Raw genomic sequence first — 13,096 nt, forward strand, 5'->3', positions numbered from 1 at the left:
CTTGGTTTGTTTTGCTTTTATTTCAGAGCAACTAAGTGTATGTGTGTGTGAGGGGGGGGGGGGCGAACAGTGTAGCCTCTGTTCTTTTCAGATGTTGTTGTGGAGGAACAAGACCCAGTAAGTGTGTGTGTGTGTTGTCCCTTTAAATGTGATGGCCAGAACTCCCTTGGAATTCAATTATGCTTGTCACACCCTTGCTCCTGGCTTCGCCCCCAATGTCTCCTGGCTCCACCCCCAAAGCCCCCAGATATTTCTTGAATTGGACTTGGCAACCCTACATGCAGACCCTTACCAGAGTGGTGGCAGCAGTAGCAGGCACTTCCTGATCTCCTGCTGTGTGATAGCATGACTGTGTGAATGAAATGTCTGAGTGAATGGTGGTAAATAGCCCATATTAATGAAAGCAGTGGAGAAAGGGGTTAGATATTACCTCCTGAGAATCTCCTGGATCTTGCTCATTATGTTCTCAGAGTCATAATGCTGGCTGTCCATCATCTGCTGGCCAAATGAGGTCATTATGTCAATCTTGTTCATCTGGGCTTCCAGGGCCTTTTCAAATTGCATGTGTTTTTGCTGCAGACTCTCCACACTGGATACAGAATCCTACATAAGATCAAATAAAATGGACCATGCTTTTAGTTGCCTACCTCACACATTCAAGATGCAAATGTTTATCAAAGTTTTCCAATGTCTTTTTGAATGTGAGAGCAGCAGGCTCCAAGGCTCTGGCTGGCATTTTGAAGGAGGACAGCAGTTATCCAGGGGCATGCCCTGGTGCACATGCTTCCGTTTCTTAAGGACAAATGGGAGACACATTTGATGTGTCTTGAGCTTGACAGGTAAAATAGCCAACCAGCAGTTTTGCTCCTGAGTCATGTGCTGTTTCATCATCCAATCAGTTTTCAGAAGGGGAATGGAATGTTGAAGGATAGCACAACAGTCAGTTTTGGTCTGCCTTATAAAAAGAGTCTTCCTGGTAGCATGGCAGAGTGGTTTAAACTTTACCTCTGGAAGAAGACAGAGTACCCAATTGTGATATCTGTCTCTGGTAGTGATGAGTACATGTACACATGAGCTGTCTTATATTGAATCAGACCATTGATCCATAAAGGTCAGTACAGTCTACTCAGGCTGGCAGCGGTCTTTCACATTATCTACTGCTTGGTCCTTTTCACTGGAGATGCCAGGGACTGAACTGAGGATAGTCAGCAAGCCAAGCAGATGTTCTACCACTGAGCTACAGCCTCTTGTAACTTTTATAGTCTGACTTCTGGGAAAGTCTTGGTGTGGGTGATATCCTCTGTGTTTGTGTGTGTAAAAGGATCTAACCTGGTGTCTAGGCAGTGAAAGCCTCTTTGTAATCACACAGTGTTAAAGGGAAATTAAACCAAAACATGAAGTTTAAGTGCCTCAACAGGCTTCTACAGTCAGTGTCTGGAGACCCGTGCTGCTGAACTGTTAACTTGTATATAAATATGTTTTCTTTGTTATTTCTATACAATTCCTGCCTCGATGAACTTCTCTTGCTCACCACAAAACATACCCCATGTCAACAAATCTAATCCCTTTGATCCTGCTACGAAAGCTATACCTAACAACTGAGAGAAAGGTTTTATTCTGAAAGGCTGGTTTCCCAAAATCCTAAGTGGTTGTGTGGGTCCCCTTGGTTAATTTATAGGACCTTTTCACATCAAGGAAAGCTAGAGGACTTGAGTCTACACTGGAAGAAGCAAGGACAAAAGATCCTTGTGGTGCCCCCTGTCAACATCCTCGGCTGGCGGGGTATTGGCCGTGGTGGGAGGAGGCCTAGGAGAGGGACGCTTGTGGCCTCAGAATGGGAGGCTGAGCTGTGTTGCTTCACGCAGCTCCCACCCCCACGGAGGGATGCACTCTCTGGCCTTCTCACCCTCTCTCTCTCTCTACCATCTTGGCCTCAGGTACCTTCTCTGCTACTTCCTCCCCAGCCGTCAGCATTCCCTCTTCCTTTATTGCCCTTAGACAGCTGTTCCCACTTTCGTGTATGATCTCCCTTCCTTCCCCATCCCTTCCATCGCCCTCCTTCTCCTCCCATTGGTGCTCCCCATCTCCTCTTCCTTCAGGCCCCACCCCCGGGTGGCTCAGCCCCTATCAGGTCGGGGGCACGGCCTGCAGCTGCACCATTTCAGCCTTGGAGCCAGACGTCAGGTTCTGTCTGAGGTGGGGGCTCCTCCCCCGCCCCTCCATGATGCTCGCCTCCTTTGGCCCCCGTCGGCCTTGTCCCAGAGCTGCCTGGGCCTCCGCGATTCAGCTGCACCGCTTGGCCCTGCCACACCCCCTTGAGGCTGGAGGTGTCCCAGCATTTTGTGCCTCCCCCGATGCCCCAGGATGCCCACCTCCAGCAGCTGAGGTAGGTGGGTCGGGCGGTCTCAGGAGATGCCGGGTTGCCAGGGGGCCAGGAGAGGCCGGAACGGTGCGGCCTGGACAATCCTACCATTGTTGTGCTGTAAGCAAGAGGCAGGAGAGTGGATCCAACCATCCTCAAGGATTCATCCAATGGAGGAAAAGCCATTTAAGTTGGAAAAAGGCTGCTTGGGCTGGAGGAGATTTTCAAACTTTGCCCAGTGGAGTGGGATAATAGGCGTAGCATGCTAGCAGGCCTTGGGCTCTGTGCCCTATTTGCTTGGCCCTCCAGAGCAACTGGTTAGCCACATTGTGAATCAGTGTGCTGAACAAGATGGACCAGGATGTACTTAGTTCTTACGGTTAAGTAGTGCAAGGAAGAAGAAAAAAATCCTACCAACACTCTCCTAGCTCATTGAAGAAAGGTATCTGTGTGACAAACAGGGAGCATGGGTTTAAGGGAAAGCTGATGGCAAAGCACAGCACATCTTTTGGCTGGCTGTACACCAAGCACAAACACACACATACACAATGCTGATCTATCTTATTGGGCTGTTGTAAAGGTAGGGTTATGGACAGATCCACAGAGCAAGCAGAATCAGGAAATAGAGTGGACTGTGCCACTTTAAGGCTGATGATGGAAGATGATTTCCTTTCCCTTAGCTTAAAAACTAAACTAATCCTGCAAGAAGCAAAACAGTGGGCTCTAGCCCAGCCTGCTCCCTATTGTGCAAGTGAATTAAAAAAAAAAATCAAGAAGTTTTTTTTTTTTAATAGGAAAACATTTTTAAATGGGATTCATCACCCCAATCTGTAGCCCTGTTTTTTCAGTCTGAATTACTGCTTCTTTCTAGACCAAGGTCTGCATCTGAACACCAGAAGTATTATATCAGTGGTGGGATGACACTCACAACTGGAATATTAGGATTCAGGGGTACAACTTATTTAAAAGGGACAGGCAAATGAGAAAGGGTGGAGGCATAGCAGTATATGTGAAGGAGCTGTATATCTGCGAGCAAATATTTATTTATTTATTTATTTCGATTTATATTCCGCCCTACCCCACTGAAGCGGGCTCAGGGCGGCTTACAACATAAAACTCTAACAATAAATCAGCTTAAAATACATTAATAATTAATACAGTAAAATACATAAAAACACATTTATCAAATATACCTTGCTACATCTTCCCTAAAAGTCGGTTCTTCAAGTATTCCAATGTTCAGATATGCTGATGTTCATGAATTTGGCTATTCAGATATCGGTCAGTTGTATGCCAGCCAGAAGAGGGTTGTCTTACAGGCCCTGTGGAACTGTCCAAGATTCCACAGGGCCCTCACCTCCTCCGGGAGCTGGTTCCACCAACAGGGGGCTGCAATCGAAAAGGCCCTGTCCCTAGTTGTTTTCAGACGGGCCTCCTTTGGCCCAGGGATTGTAAGGAGGTTCTGAGACCCCGATCTCAGCACTCTCTGGGGAACATGTGGGGAGAGACGGTCCCTAAGGTAGGCAGGTCCTAGACCATAAAGGGCTTTAAAGTTCATAACCAGCACCTTGTACCGAACTCGGTATGCTATCGGCAGCCAATGCAGTCCCCGAAGCCCCGGCTGAATGTGCTCCCTTCTAGGGAGCCCTAACAACAGCCAAGTGGCGGCATTCTGCACTAGCTGTAGCTTCTGGGTTCGGCACAGGGGCAGCCCCATGTAGAGGGCATTGCAGTAGTCCAGCCTCGAGGTGACCATTGCATGGATCACTGTTGCCAGATCGCCGTTCTCCAGGAAGGGAGCCAACTGCCTTGCCCGCCTAAGGTGAAAAAATGAGGACTTGGCGGTGGCTGCTATCTGAGCCTCCATAGTTAAAGTAGGCTCCAATAGCACCCCCAGGCTCCTGACCCTGTGCGCCGCTGTCAGAGGCACACCGTCGACGGCTGGTAATAATAATAATAATAATAATAATAATAATAATAATAATAATAATAATAATAATAATAATAAATTTTATTTGTATCCCGCCCTCCCCGCCGAAGCAGGCTCAGGGCGGCTAACAGGACATGGTCTACACCATGATAGGGAATCTCCCTCCCCGGACCACGGCAACCCAAACAAAGGACCTCTGTCTTCGCTGGATTTAGTTTCAATCCGCTCAGCCTGAGCCATCCAGCCACGGCTTGCAACGCCAGGTCCAGTTTTTTTGGGACACAGGCAGGCCGTCCGTCCATGAGTAGATAGAGCTGGGTGTCATCAGTGTACTGGTGGCAACCCAGCCCATATCTCCGGGCAATCTGGGCAAGGGGGCGCATGTAGATGTTGAACAACATCGGGGAGAGAACTGCCCCCTGAGGCACCCCGCAATCAAGTGGGCGCCTCCGGGACAGTTCGTTCCCGATCGCCACTCTTTGTCCCCGACCCTCGAGGAAAGAGGTCAGCCATTGTAAAGCCAACCCCTGAATCCCCACGTTGGCAAGACAGCAGGTCAGCAACCGATGGTCGACCGTATCGAACGTTGCCAATAGGTCTAACAACATCAGTACCGCCGAGCTGCCTTGATCCAGATGCCGCTGAAGATCATCCACCAGGCCAACCAGCACGGTCTCCGTCCCACGACCCGGGCAAAAGCCCGACTGGTGGGAGTCGAGGACGGAAGCATCCTCCAGGAAGCTCTGTAGTTGCAACACCACTGCTCTCTTAGTAAGTTTACCCAAAAAGGGTAAATTCGAAACCGGCCGATAATGTGCCAATTCGGCCGGATCTAATGCTGGTTTTTTCAAGAGGGGGCAGACCACTGCCTCTTTAAGAGGTGCTGGAAATTGCCCTTCCATCAGGGATCCATTTATGATATCCCGTACACGATACCTAAGCTCCCTCTGGTAGGTTTTAATAAGTGAATCTGTGAATCTGAGCATGGCAGCTCAGTTGAGAGTCTCTGGGTAAAAATAAAAGGAGTAAGAAATTATTGTGGGGGTCTGCTATAGACCACCAAGTCAGGCAGAGGACTTGGATGAGATACTCCTACAACAGATTGCAAAGTTCTCCAAGAGAAGGGACACAGTGATCACAGGAGATTTCAATTACCTGGACATCTGTTAGTCCAACTCTGCTAAAAATAAAAGGTCAAATAGATTCCTGACTTGTCTTGCTGACAACTTCCTTTTCCAGAAAGTGAAGAAGGAAACAAGGGGATCTGCTATCTTGGATTTGATTCTCACTAACAAGGAAGAATTGATTGAAGAAGTGGAATAGTGGGCACCCTGGGCAGTAGTGACCATGTGATTTTGGAGTTTACAGTCTTAGGGGAGGAAAAGCTATATGCAGTGAGACTTATAGGATGAACTTCAGAAAGGCATACTTGGATAAACTTAGAACTGTGCTGGGTAAAATTCCACGGTCAGAAATACTTAGGAAGATGGGGGTTCAGGAGGGGTGGGAGTTTCTTAAAAGTGAAATACTGAAAGTGCATATCACAGAAAATTTCTATGAGAAGAAAAAATGGAAAAAGCCTAAAGAAGCCAAGCTGGCTCCATAAACAGCTCTCTAAAGACCTGAGAAATAAAAAAGACTCCTTTAGGTATTGGAAGGAGGGCCTTATAACCAAGGACAAATATAAACAAATCACCAGTGCTTGTAGAGAAAAAGTTAGGAAAGCTAAAGCTCAGTATGAGCTTAGGCTGGCCAAAGATGCTAAAAACAACAAAAAGGGTTCTTTTCTTATGTTCAGAGTAAGAAAAAGAGCAAGGACATGGTAGGCTCGTTAAAAGAGCAAGAAAGTGAAATTGTAACAGGTAATGAAGAGAGGGCAGAACTGCTCAATTCCTACTTTTCCTCAGTCTTCTCTTCTGAGGGAAATGGTGCTCAACATGGCAAAAACATAACATATAAAGAGGGTATGAAGTTCCAACATAGGATCAGCATAGAGGTAGTACATTAGCACTTAGTTTCTTTAAATGAAACTAAGGAGAGGTGCTGGAAGATTGAATGTGGGCGAATGTTGTCCCCAACTTCAAGAAGGGGAAAAAAGACAGTCCAGGTAACTACCGACCCATCAGCTTGACGTCTATACCTGAAAAAGTTTTAGAACAAATAATCAAACAGTTGGTCCTGGAACATTTAGAAAGAATGGCTGTGATTACTAAGAGCCAGCATGGGTTTCTCAAGAACAAGTCATGTCAGACTAATCTGATTTTTTTTTTTAGAAAGTGACTACCTTGCTGGATCAGGGCAATGCTGTAAACATTGCTTATCTTGATTTCAGTAAGGCTTTTGATAAGGTTCCACATACTATCCTTGTTGACAAGTTGGTAAAATGTGGTTTGGATCCTGTTACCTTTAGGTGGATCTGTAACTGGTTGACAGATCGCACCCAAAGAGTGCTTGTAAATGGTTCCTCATCCTCTTGGAGAGGAGTGACAAGTAGAGTGCCTCAAGGATCTGTCCTGGGACCTGTTTTGTTCAACATCTTTATAAACGATTTGGATGAAGGAATAGAGGGAATGCTTATTAAATTTGCTGATGATACTAAATTGGGAGGGGTTGCAAATACAGTAGAAGATAGAAACAGGATACAGGATGACCTTGACAGGCTGGAAAGCTGGGCTAAAATCAATAAAATGAATTTTAACAGGGATAAATGTAAAGTTCTGCATTTAAGAAGGAAAAATCCAATGCATGGTTATAGAATGGGGGAGACTTGTCTTAGCAGTAGTATGTGGGAAAAGAATCTAGGGGTCTTAGTGGATCATACACTGAACATGAGTCAACACTGTGATGTGGTGGCTAAAAAGGCAAATGCAATTTTGGGCTGTATCAACAGAAGTATAGTGTCCAGATCACGTGATGTGATGGTATCGCTTTACTCTGCTCTGGTAAGACCTCACCTGGAGTATTGTTTTCAGTTTTGGGCACCACATTTTAAGAAGGATATAGACAAGCTGGAACGGGTCCAGAGGAGGGTGACGAAGATGGTGAGGGGTCTGGAGACCTAGTCCTATGAGGAAAGGTTGAAGGAGCTGGGGATGTTTAGCCTGGAGTGGAGGCAGCTGAAAGGTGATATGATCACCATCTTGAAGGGTTGTCATGTAGAGGATGGTGTGGAATTGTTTTCTGTGGTCTCAGAAGGTAGGACCACAACCAATGGGTTGAAATTAAATCAAAAGAGTTTCCGGCTCAACATTAGGAAGAACTTCCTGACCGTTAGAGCGATTCCTCAGTAGAACAGGCTTCCTTGAGAGGTGGTGGGCTCTCCTTCCTTGGAGGTTTTTAAACAGAAGCTGGATGGCCATCTGACAGCAATGAAGATGCTATGAATTTAGGGGGAGGTGTTTGTGAGTTTCCTGCATTGTGCAGGGAGTTGGACTAGATGACCCTGAAGGTCCCATCCAACTCTATGATTCTAGTGCTTATAATAGCTTTTAGTAGTAACAAGGGGAGTGGCTTTGACCAATATCTGGTCAGGAGCCTTTGCCTAACGCTCTCCCAACTGGCTCCAAAGTTATATCATTTTTTACCCCTTTAAATTATATTTTTGAACTTTTGAAAGATGCCTCCGAAAGGGGTGAAAAAGACCAAGCAGAAGGAAAAAAGCTTTCAGCCTCTAACTAATTTCTTGGAACTGCCTTCCACCTCCCACGCAAGCTTGGAGAGATGTGAGGAACCACCTGCAGAAAGTCCTCTCACGGTGAATTTATTGTTTCAGGCAATGTCTAAACTAAGACAAGAAATACGAGAGGACATAACTTCTATGCTTCAACCAATGTGTCAGCGTCTGGATGAATTAGAGAATTCTTGTAAGCAAGCAACCCTGATGGCACAAGAAGCGTTAAAAAAAGCTCAAGAGATAACATCAGATGCATGGACGAGGGAACGGGTTTTAACAGTGGACTTTCGTAGCCGGGAGCTGTGCCTAAAATTTAGAGGCTTTAAATTGGATGTGGAAGCAGAAATGGACGTATATATATTCATGGCAAATTGGCTTGCTGAAGTAATCCACCTGGAGGTCGTTCTTCCACTCACCCAAAAAGCATATCGTGTAGGCAAGGTATGTGAAGACAATTTGTCTTATACCAGAGATATTGTGGTGCAGTTTAAGGATTATCGAATGAGGCAAAGAGTCTTTGCAGAGGCTAGGGAGAGAGGAGGCTTGGACTACGAGGGGTTAAAGATTCAGGTCTTTCCGGATCTCCCTCCTGAATTTTTAAGAATCAGAAGAGACCTTAAGGGCACAACTGCCAAATTGCGGGACTTAAAAATTAAATATAAATGGCTACAATCAGGCAAACTATGTGTCCAAAAAGGCTCCACTTCGTTTACAGCATATGACGCAGCCTCGGGTGAGATACTATTATCCAAGTTAACTCCCTCCTCTCCTACATCAAGAGTTAATAAGAGAAAGGAATGCTCTCCTCCCATCCCTCCAAGGACAACCTGTGTATGTACTGAGGAAGTTTATGTTAATCTGGAAGAAAATATGGACTCTATTTAAAAGAAATTGAAGCAACAAGAAAAGGGAAAAGCTGAAGAAACTTATAATTTATAATTATTGATTTTTCTTTCAGAAATTAAGAGCTGGGTGGGGACAGCTGGTGAGAGCACCTGGGTAATTTCCCTCCTTGTTTAATTCAGTCCAGGTGAAGAAGAAAGAGTTTCTTTTTGACCTTAAACTTTAAGGTCTCCAGGGACTGAGATATATTGTTAGAATTTATTCTTTATGGATTTTTTTTGAGAGTAGAAGGAATAATCAAGATATAGAAGAAGAAGGAAGATAAGAAGTTATATTGAATGCGTGTGGCACTAAGTTTTAAAAAGCTGTTAGGGAAATTAGCATTGTTAAGCTTCATTATTCCTCTGCTATAAAAAATATAGAAAATATAAATAGACATAAATATATATATATATATATTAAGTGGTGTGGAATGGTAACACTTGAGATATCTTTAAATTGTGTTGTTTTTGATTTGTTATTATGGTACACCTACCTGTTGGAACAGGTAGTAATTGTAATGAGTCTATAATAAAATCTGAGTTATAAAAAAAAAAGTAGTAACAAGAACATCAGTAACTAATATATGTGGGGAAGAAAGTCATGTTTACTACACAAAAGCAGGTAACTAGGAGATTCAAAGATGGATCTTTGGAAGAAAAAATCATGCTTTCCTAAGGATAATTATGTTGCACTTTCTTGTCTCTCCCAACATATTCTCTCCTTGGTTGAATAAGCATCACTTACCCCCAGATCCTTGTTTGCTAGAAAGGCCTCTTTGCTGCTCAGCCAGCTTTCATTCTCCTCCATGTAGCCATAGAATTTCTGTGAAGGAGGAAGAAAAGACATGAGAAGTCTTTTGCCTGTGAAATCAGGATAGTGCAAAGTTCACTTGGACTTGCTTGCATGTAAATATGCGCTATGGACCCCCTAATACCCAAGACTAGCTTAATCTTGTCAGAGTTTGAAAGTTAAGCAGGATCAGTACATGTGTGGAAGACCACAGATGAAGACTGGAGGTGCTATGCAGAGGAAGGCAGTGGCAAACCTCTTCTGCTCATCTGTTGCCTTGAAAACTCCACAAGAGAATTGTCTCTCATATAGATGAGATGGAGGAGGAAAAGGGATAAGGGAAGGTTTTGTTCTTAATAGCTCAAGTTTTCTTTAACACAGTCCTGAAACAACTTTTCTGGGAAATAGAACAGTTTCCCACATTTCTAGATGGGAATCAAGCTACAAAACATAGGTGGGGGTGAAGGGTGGGGGAAAGAAGCCACTATATAAGAGTGAGCAGCCTGAATAGCCAACACAAGCCCAATCTTGTCAGAGTGTGGAAACTGAGCAGGGTTGGCCCTGGTTAGTACTTGGATGAGAGATCACCAAGGAAGACTGGGGTTGCTATGCATAGGAAGGCAATGACAAACCACCTCTATTCCTTTCTTGCCTGAATCCCCATGAGTCAGTTGCAACTTGACAGCATGCAATTATTATATTATATAAGAGGGACCCATATGACTACATTTTGAAGAAGGAAGCAGCCTCAGTCATCCACAACTCACTTTGCAGCCTTCTACTCACACACCAGTTTTCTTTTAAGTGAAGGTTCTTTTAAAGAACAAAAACAGAGAGACCAAGTGATGCAGTTGTCTTTCATGGTATCTCCCCACCACCACCACCATTTTGATTAGGAATAGCACTTCATGGCATAACTCTAGAACTGCTACTCTCTCCATCCCTCAAGCAGAGACTTCTGCACTGAGCTGGTTCTGCTCCTAATCTACAGCCACAGACCACTTCTTCACCCACCTGTAAATCCTTAGCTTGAATCAGTTTTAGATTTTGTTCTTGCCAGACCTGGCTCAGTTCATCCAAAGCCTCCTGTAGTCTGGTGAGGAAATGGTGGATCTCATGGGCTGCATAATATCCAGAGTTGGCAAGTTCCTTACCGTAGCTGGTTAATGAACTCAGCCTTTCTCCTTGTGCTTCAATCTCTGCCTAGAAGATATTGGAAGAGATTGAGGTCAAAATGCTTGCCCCTAGCCAGCTATCCAGGATACAGGTCTTCAGGGGCTCTGTACAGCAACCTTTCAATACTAATGTCTACATAGAAAACCTATTCATTCTTGGGCTATGGCACTGTAACAACACATGAAATTCGGGGAACAAATACAAAGAAAAACGATTATTTGATCTGTTGTTTTAGCAAAAGCTGGTTGTTTTCCAAGCTGAAACTGGGATATACTTGGGAAATGTTAGCAATAAATCACAGGGGTCTCCAATATCAATTACTTTTTAAAATAACACAGAGTGTGGTAACAGCACAGCAAATACTGCCACTTGGGGCCAATCCTGATGTACGCAGGGAATTCTGTGTATGGAGCTCACAGTAATTTTTTTTTTTAACATTCACATGTGTGGACTTTGGTGTGCAGGCAGGAGAGCCTTCTCCCCTGTGTCATAATGTGACCACTATTTGATCTAAGAACACTCAACACACATCTGGTTTGGCTCTAAGATTTCAACTTCCTACTCTACTCATGAAAATGTTCCAGATGGTTGTATTACAATATGCTTTTCCATGGGATTCTTGATGTTAAAGTTAAGTAAATGAAAGATTATTTATTCCGTACCATTTTATCTTGCTGTTCCTCCAAGAAGCTCAGGGTGGCCCTCTTCCATTTTATCCTTCAATCCTGTGAGGTAGGTTAGGTTGAGAGTGGGTGACTGAGCTAAGATTACTCAATGAGCTTCATGTCAAACAAGTTTTTGAACCCAGAACTTCCCATTCTGACACTTTTACCACTTAGCCATATTGGCTCTCTGGTATACTGACTTCTCCTATGCAGGCCACGTGTGCAAGGAGAAGAGCCTTCTCTCCTCACCAAAAATTCCTCTACAGGTTTTGTTTCAAAGTATTTAGCCCCATAAGTGAAAACAATGCATTAGGAATCCTAAGTCCACTGTTCTGTTGGGTTATTTCTGAATTTTTGGTTTGCTACAGCTGTCCATTTTTTCATCTCATTTGTTCCTTTTCACTGATCTGCAGGTGGGCATTTTGGGTCTAGGAATAAGGAAATTCAGTAGAATGGTACAATAGAAAATTGGTAACAAATACAAGTGGTATGTTCTTCATCTCCAATAGTGCCTAAAAGGAAAATATTTCCATATTAGGAATAAGACCCATTGTGAAGTAAAATACAATGAGCTCTAGAAAGAGGCTCTGGAAAAGTGCCCCCTTTGCTGTCTTCCCACCCACCCAAGTGAAGGCATTCAGCCCCACCCCCCACCTCAAGGGGAGCTGATCTCTGCCATCTGGAAAGCAGTTGTAATTCCGAGTGATCTCCAGCCCTCACCTGAAGATAGGCAACAATGGTTCCTCAGGAGGAAATGGCTGGTTTGGAAGGTGGAGTCTATGGCATTGTACCTGTCTGAGGTTCCAGTGCTCAAACTCACTCTCTCCAGGCTTCACTCCTCAAATCTCCAGGAATTTGCCAACCTGGAGTTGACAACTGCTAAGTCACACCGTCCTAGGGAGGGCTGCTGCTGAACAGGAGCAAGCAGCCAGGCTTAGTTAAGTCATGCCAGTCCGGTGGCATCAAGTGACACAGAGGGTGCTGCCAAGCCTAGGGTAGCCAACTTCTAGATGGACAATACATCCTTCAAAACCTGACAGGTTGAATTATCACTCACACACAAAAAATGTGTAAACAAACATTTAGTGCACAGTTTATAATAAGTCCATACAGCAAAATAATAGAACTAACACCCACACGAAGCTCCCCCAGACTGTTTTCTAAAGTCATGTCTCAGAGGCACTGCCTTCAGCCGCTTCTTGCAGTTCAGAATCTGGGTGGAGACAGGGATGTCATTCTGCACGAGATCTCACAAAGAGATAAAAAGACCATATTTCCTGGATTTCCTACGGTTTTGTTGGTTTTACCCTTTGTCAGTCTTCTCTCAATGCTGTTTTAACTGGAGCCACAGTACAAAGAATTCAATCACAAATCAACGCGTACATGCTCAAGTCTCTGCTACTGGCTCTCCTGAATTGAGAGAAGACTGACGAAGGGTAAAACCAACGAAACCCTAAGAAATCCAGAAAATATGGTCTTTTGATCTCTTTGTGAGAAGTTGTGCTGAACGACGCCCTTGTCTCCACCCAGATTCTGAACTGCAAGAAGCGGCTGAAGGTAGTGCCTCTGAGACTGACTTTAGAAAACAGTCTGGGGGAGCGTCATGTGGGTGTTCA

At 44.5% G+C, this 13,096-nt stretch overlaps 1 protein-coding gene across 1 annotated transcript in view; it reads right to left on the reverse strand.

The window, feature by feature from the left end:
- Positions 1 to 13,096, reverse strand: part of SPTBN5 (spectrin beta, non-erythrocytic 5) — a 215,039-nt gene that overhangs the window by 65,004 nt on the left and 136,939 nt on the right. Inside the window, exons 41-43 of the mRNA XM_060262355.1 lie at positions 10,654 to 10,838; positions 9,595 to 9,672; positions 431 to 603 (exon numbers count right to left, since the gene is read on the reverse strand). Coding sequence (XP_060118338.1) covers positions 431 to 603; positions 9,595 to 9,672; positions 10,654 to 10,838 — 436 coding nt within the window. The remainder of the gene's footprint in view (positions 1 to 430; positions 604 to 9,594; positions 9,673 to 10,653; positions 10,839 to 13,096) is intronic.

Source organism: Heteronotia binoei, chromosome 21 (assembly GCF_032191835.1).
Source record: "Heteronotia binoei isolate CCM8104 ecotype False Entrance Well chromosome 21, APGP_CSIRO_Hbin_v1, whole genome shotgun sequence".
Lineage (NCBI taxonomy): Eukaryota > Metazoa > Chordata > Lepidosauria > Squamata > Gekkonidae > Heteronotia > Heteronotia binoei.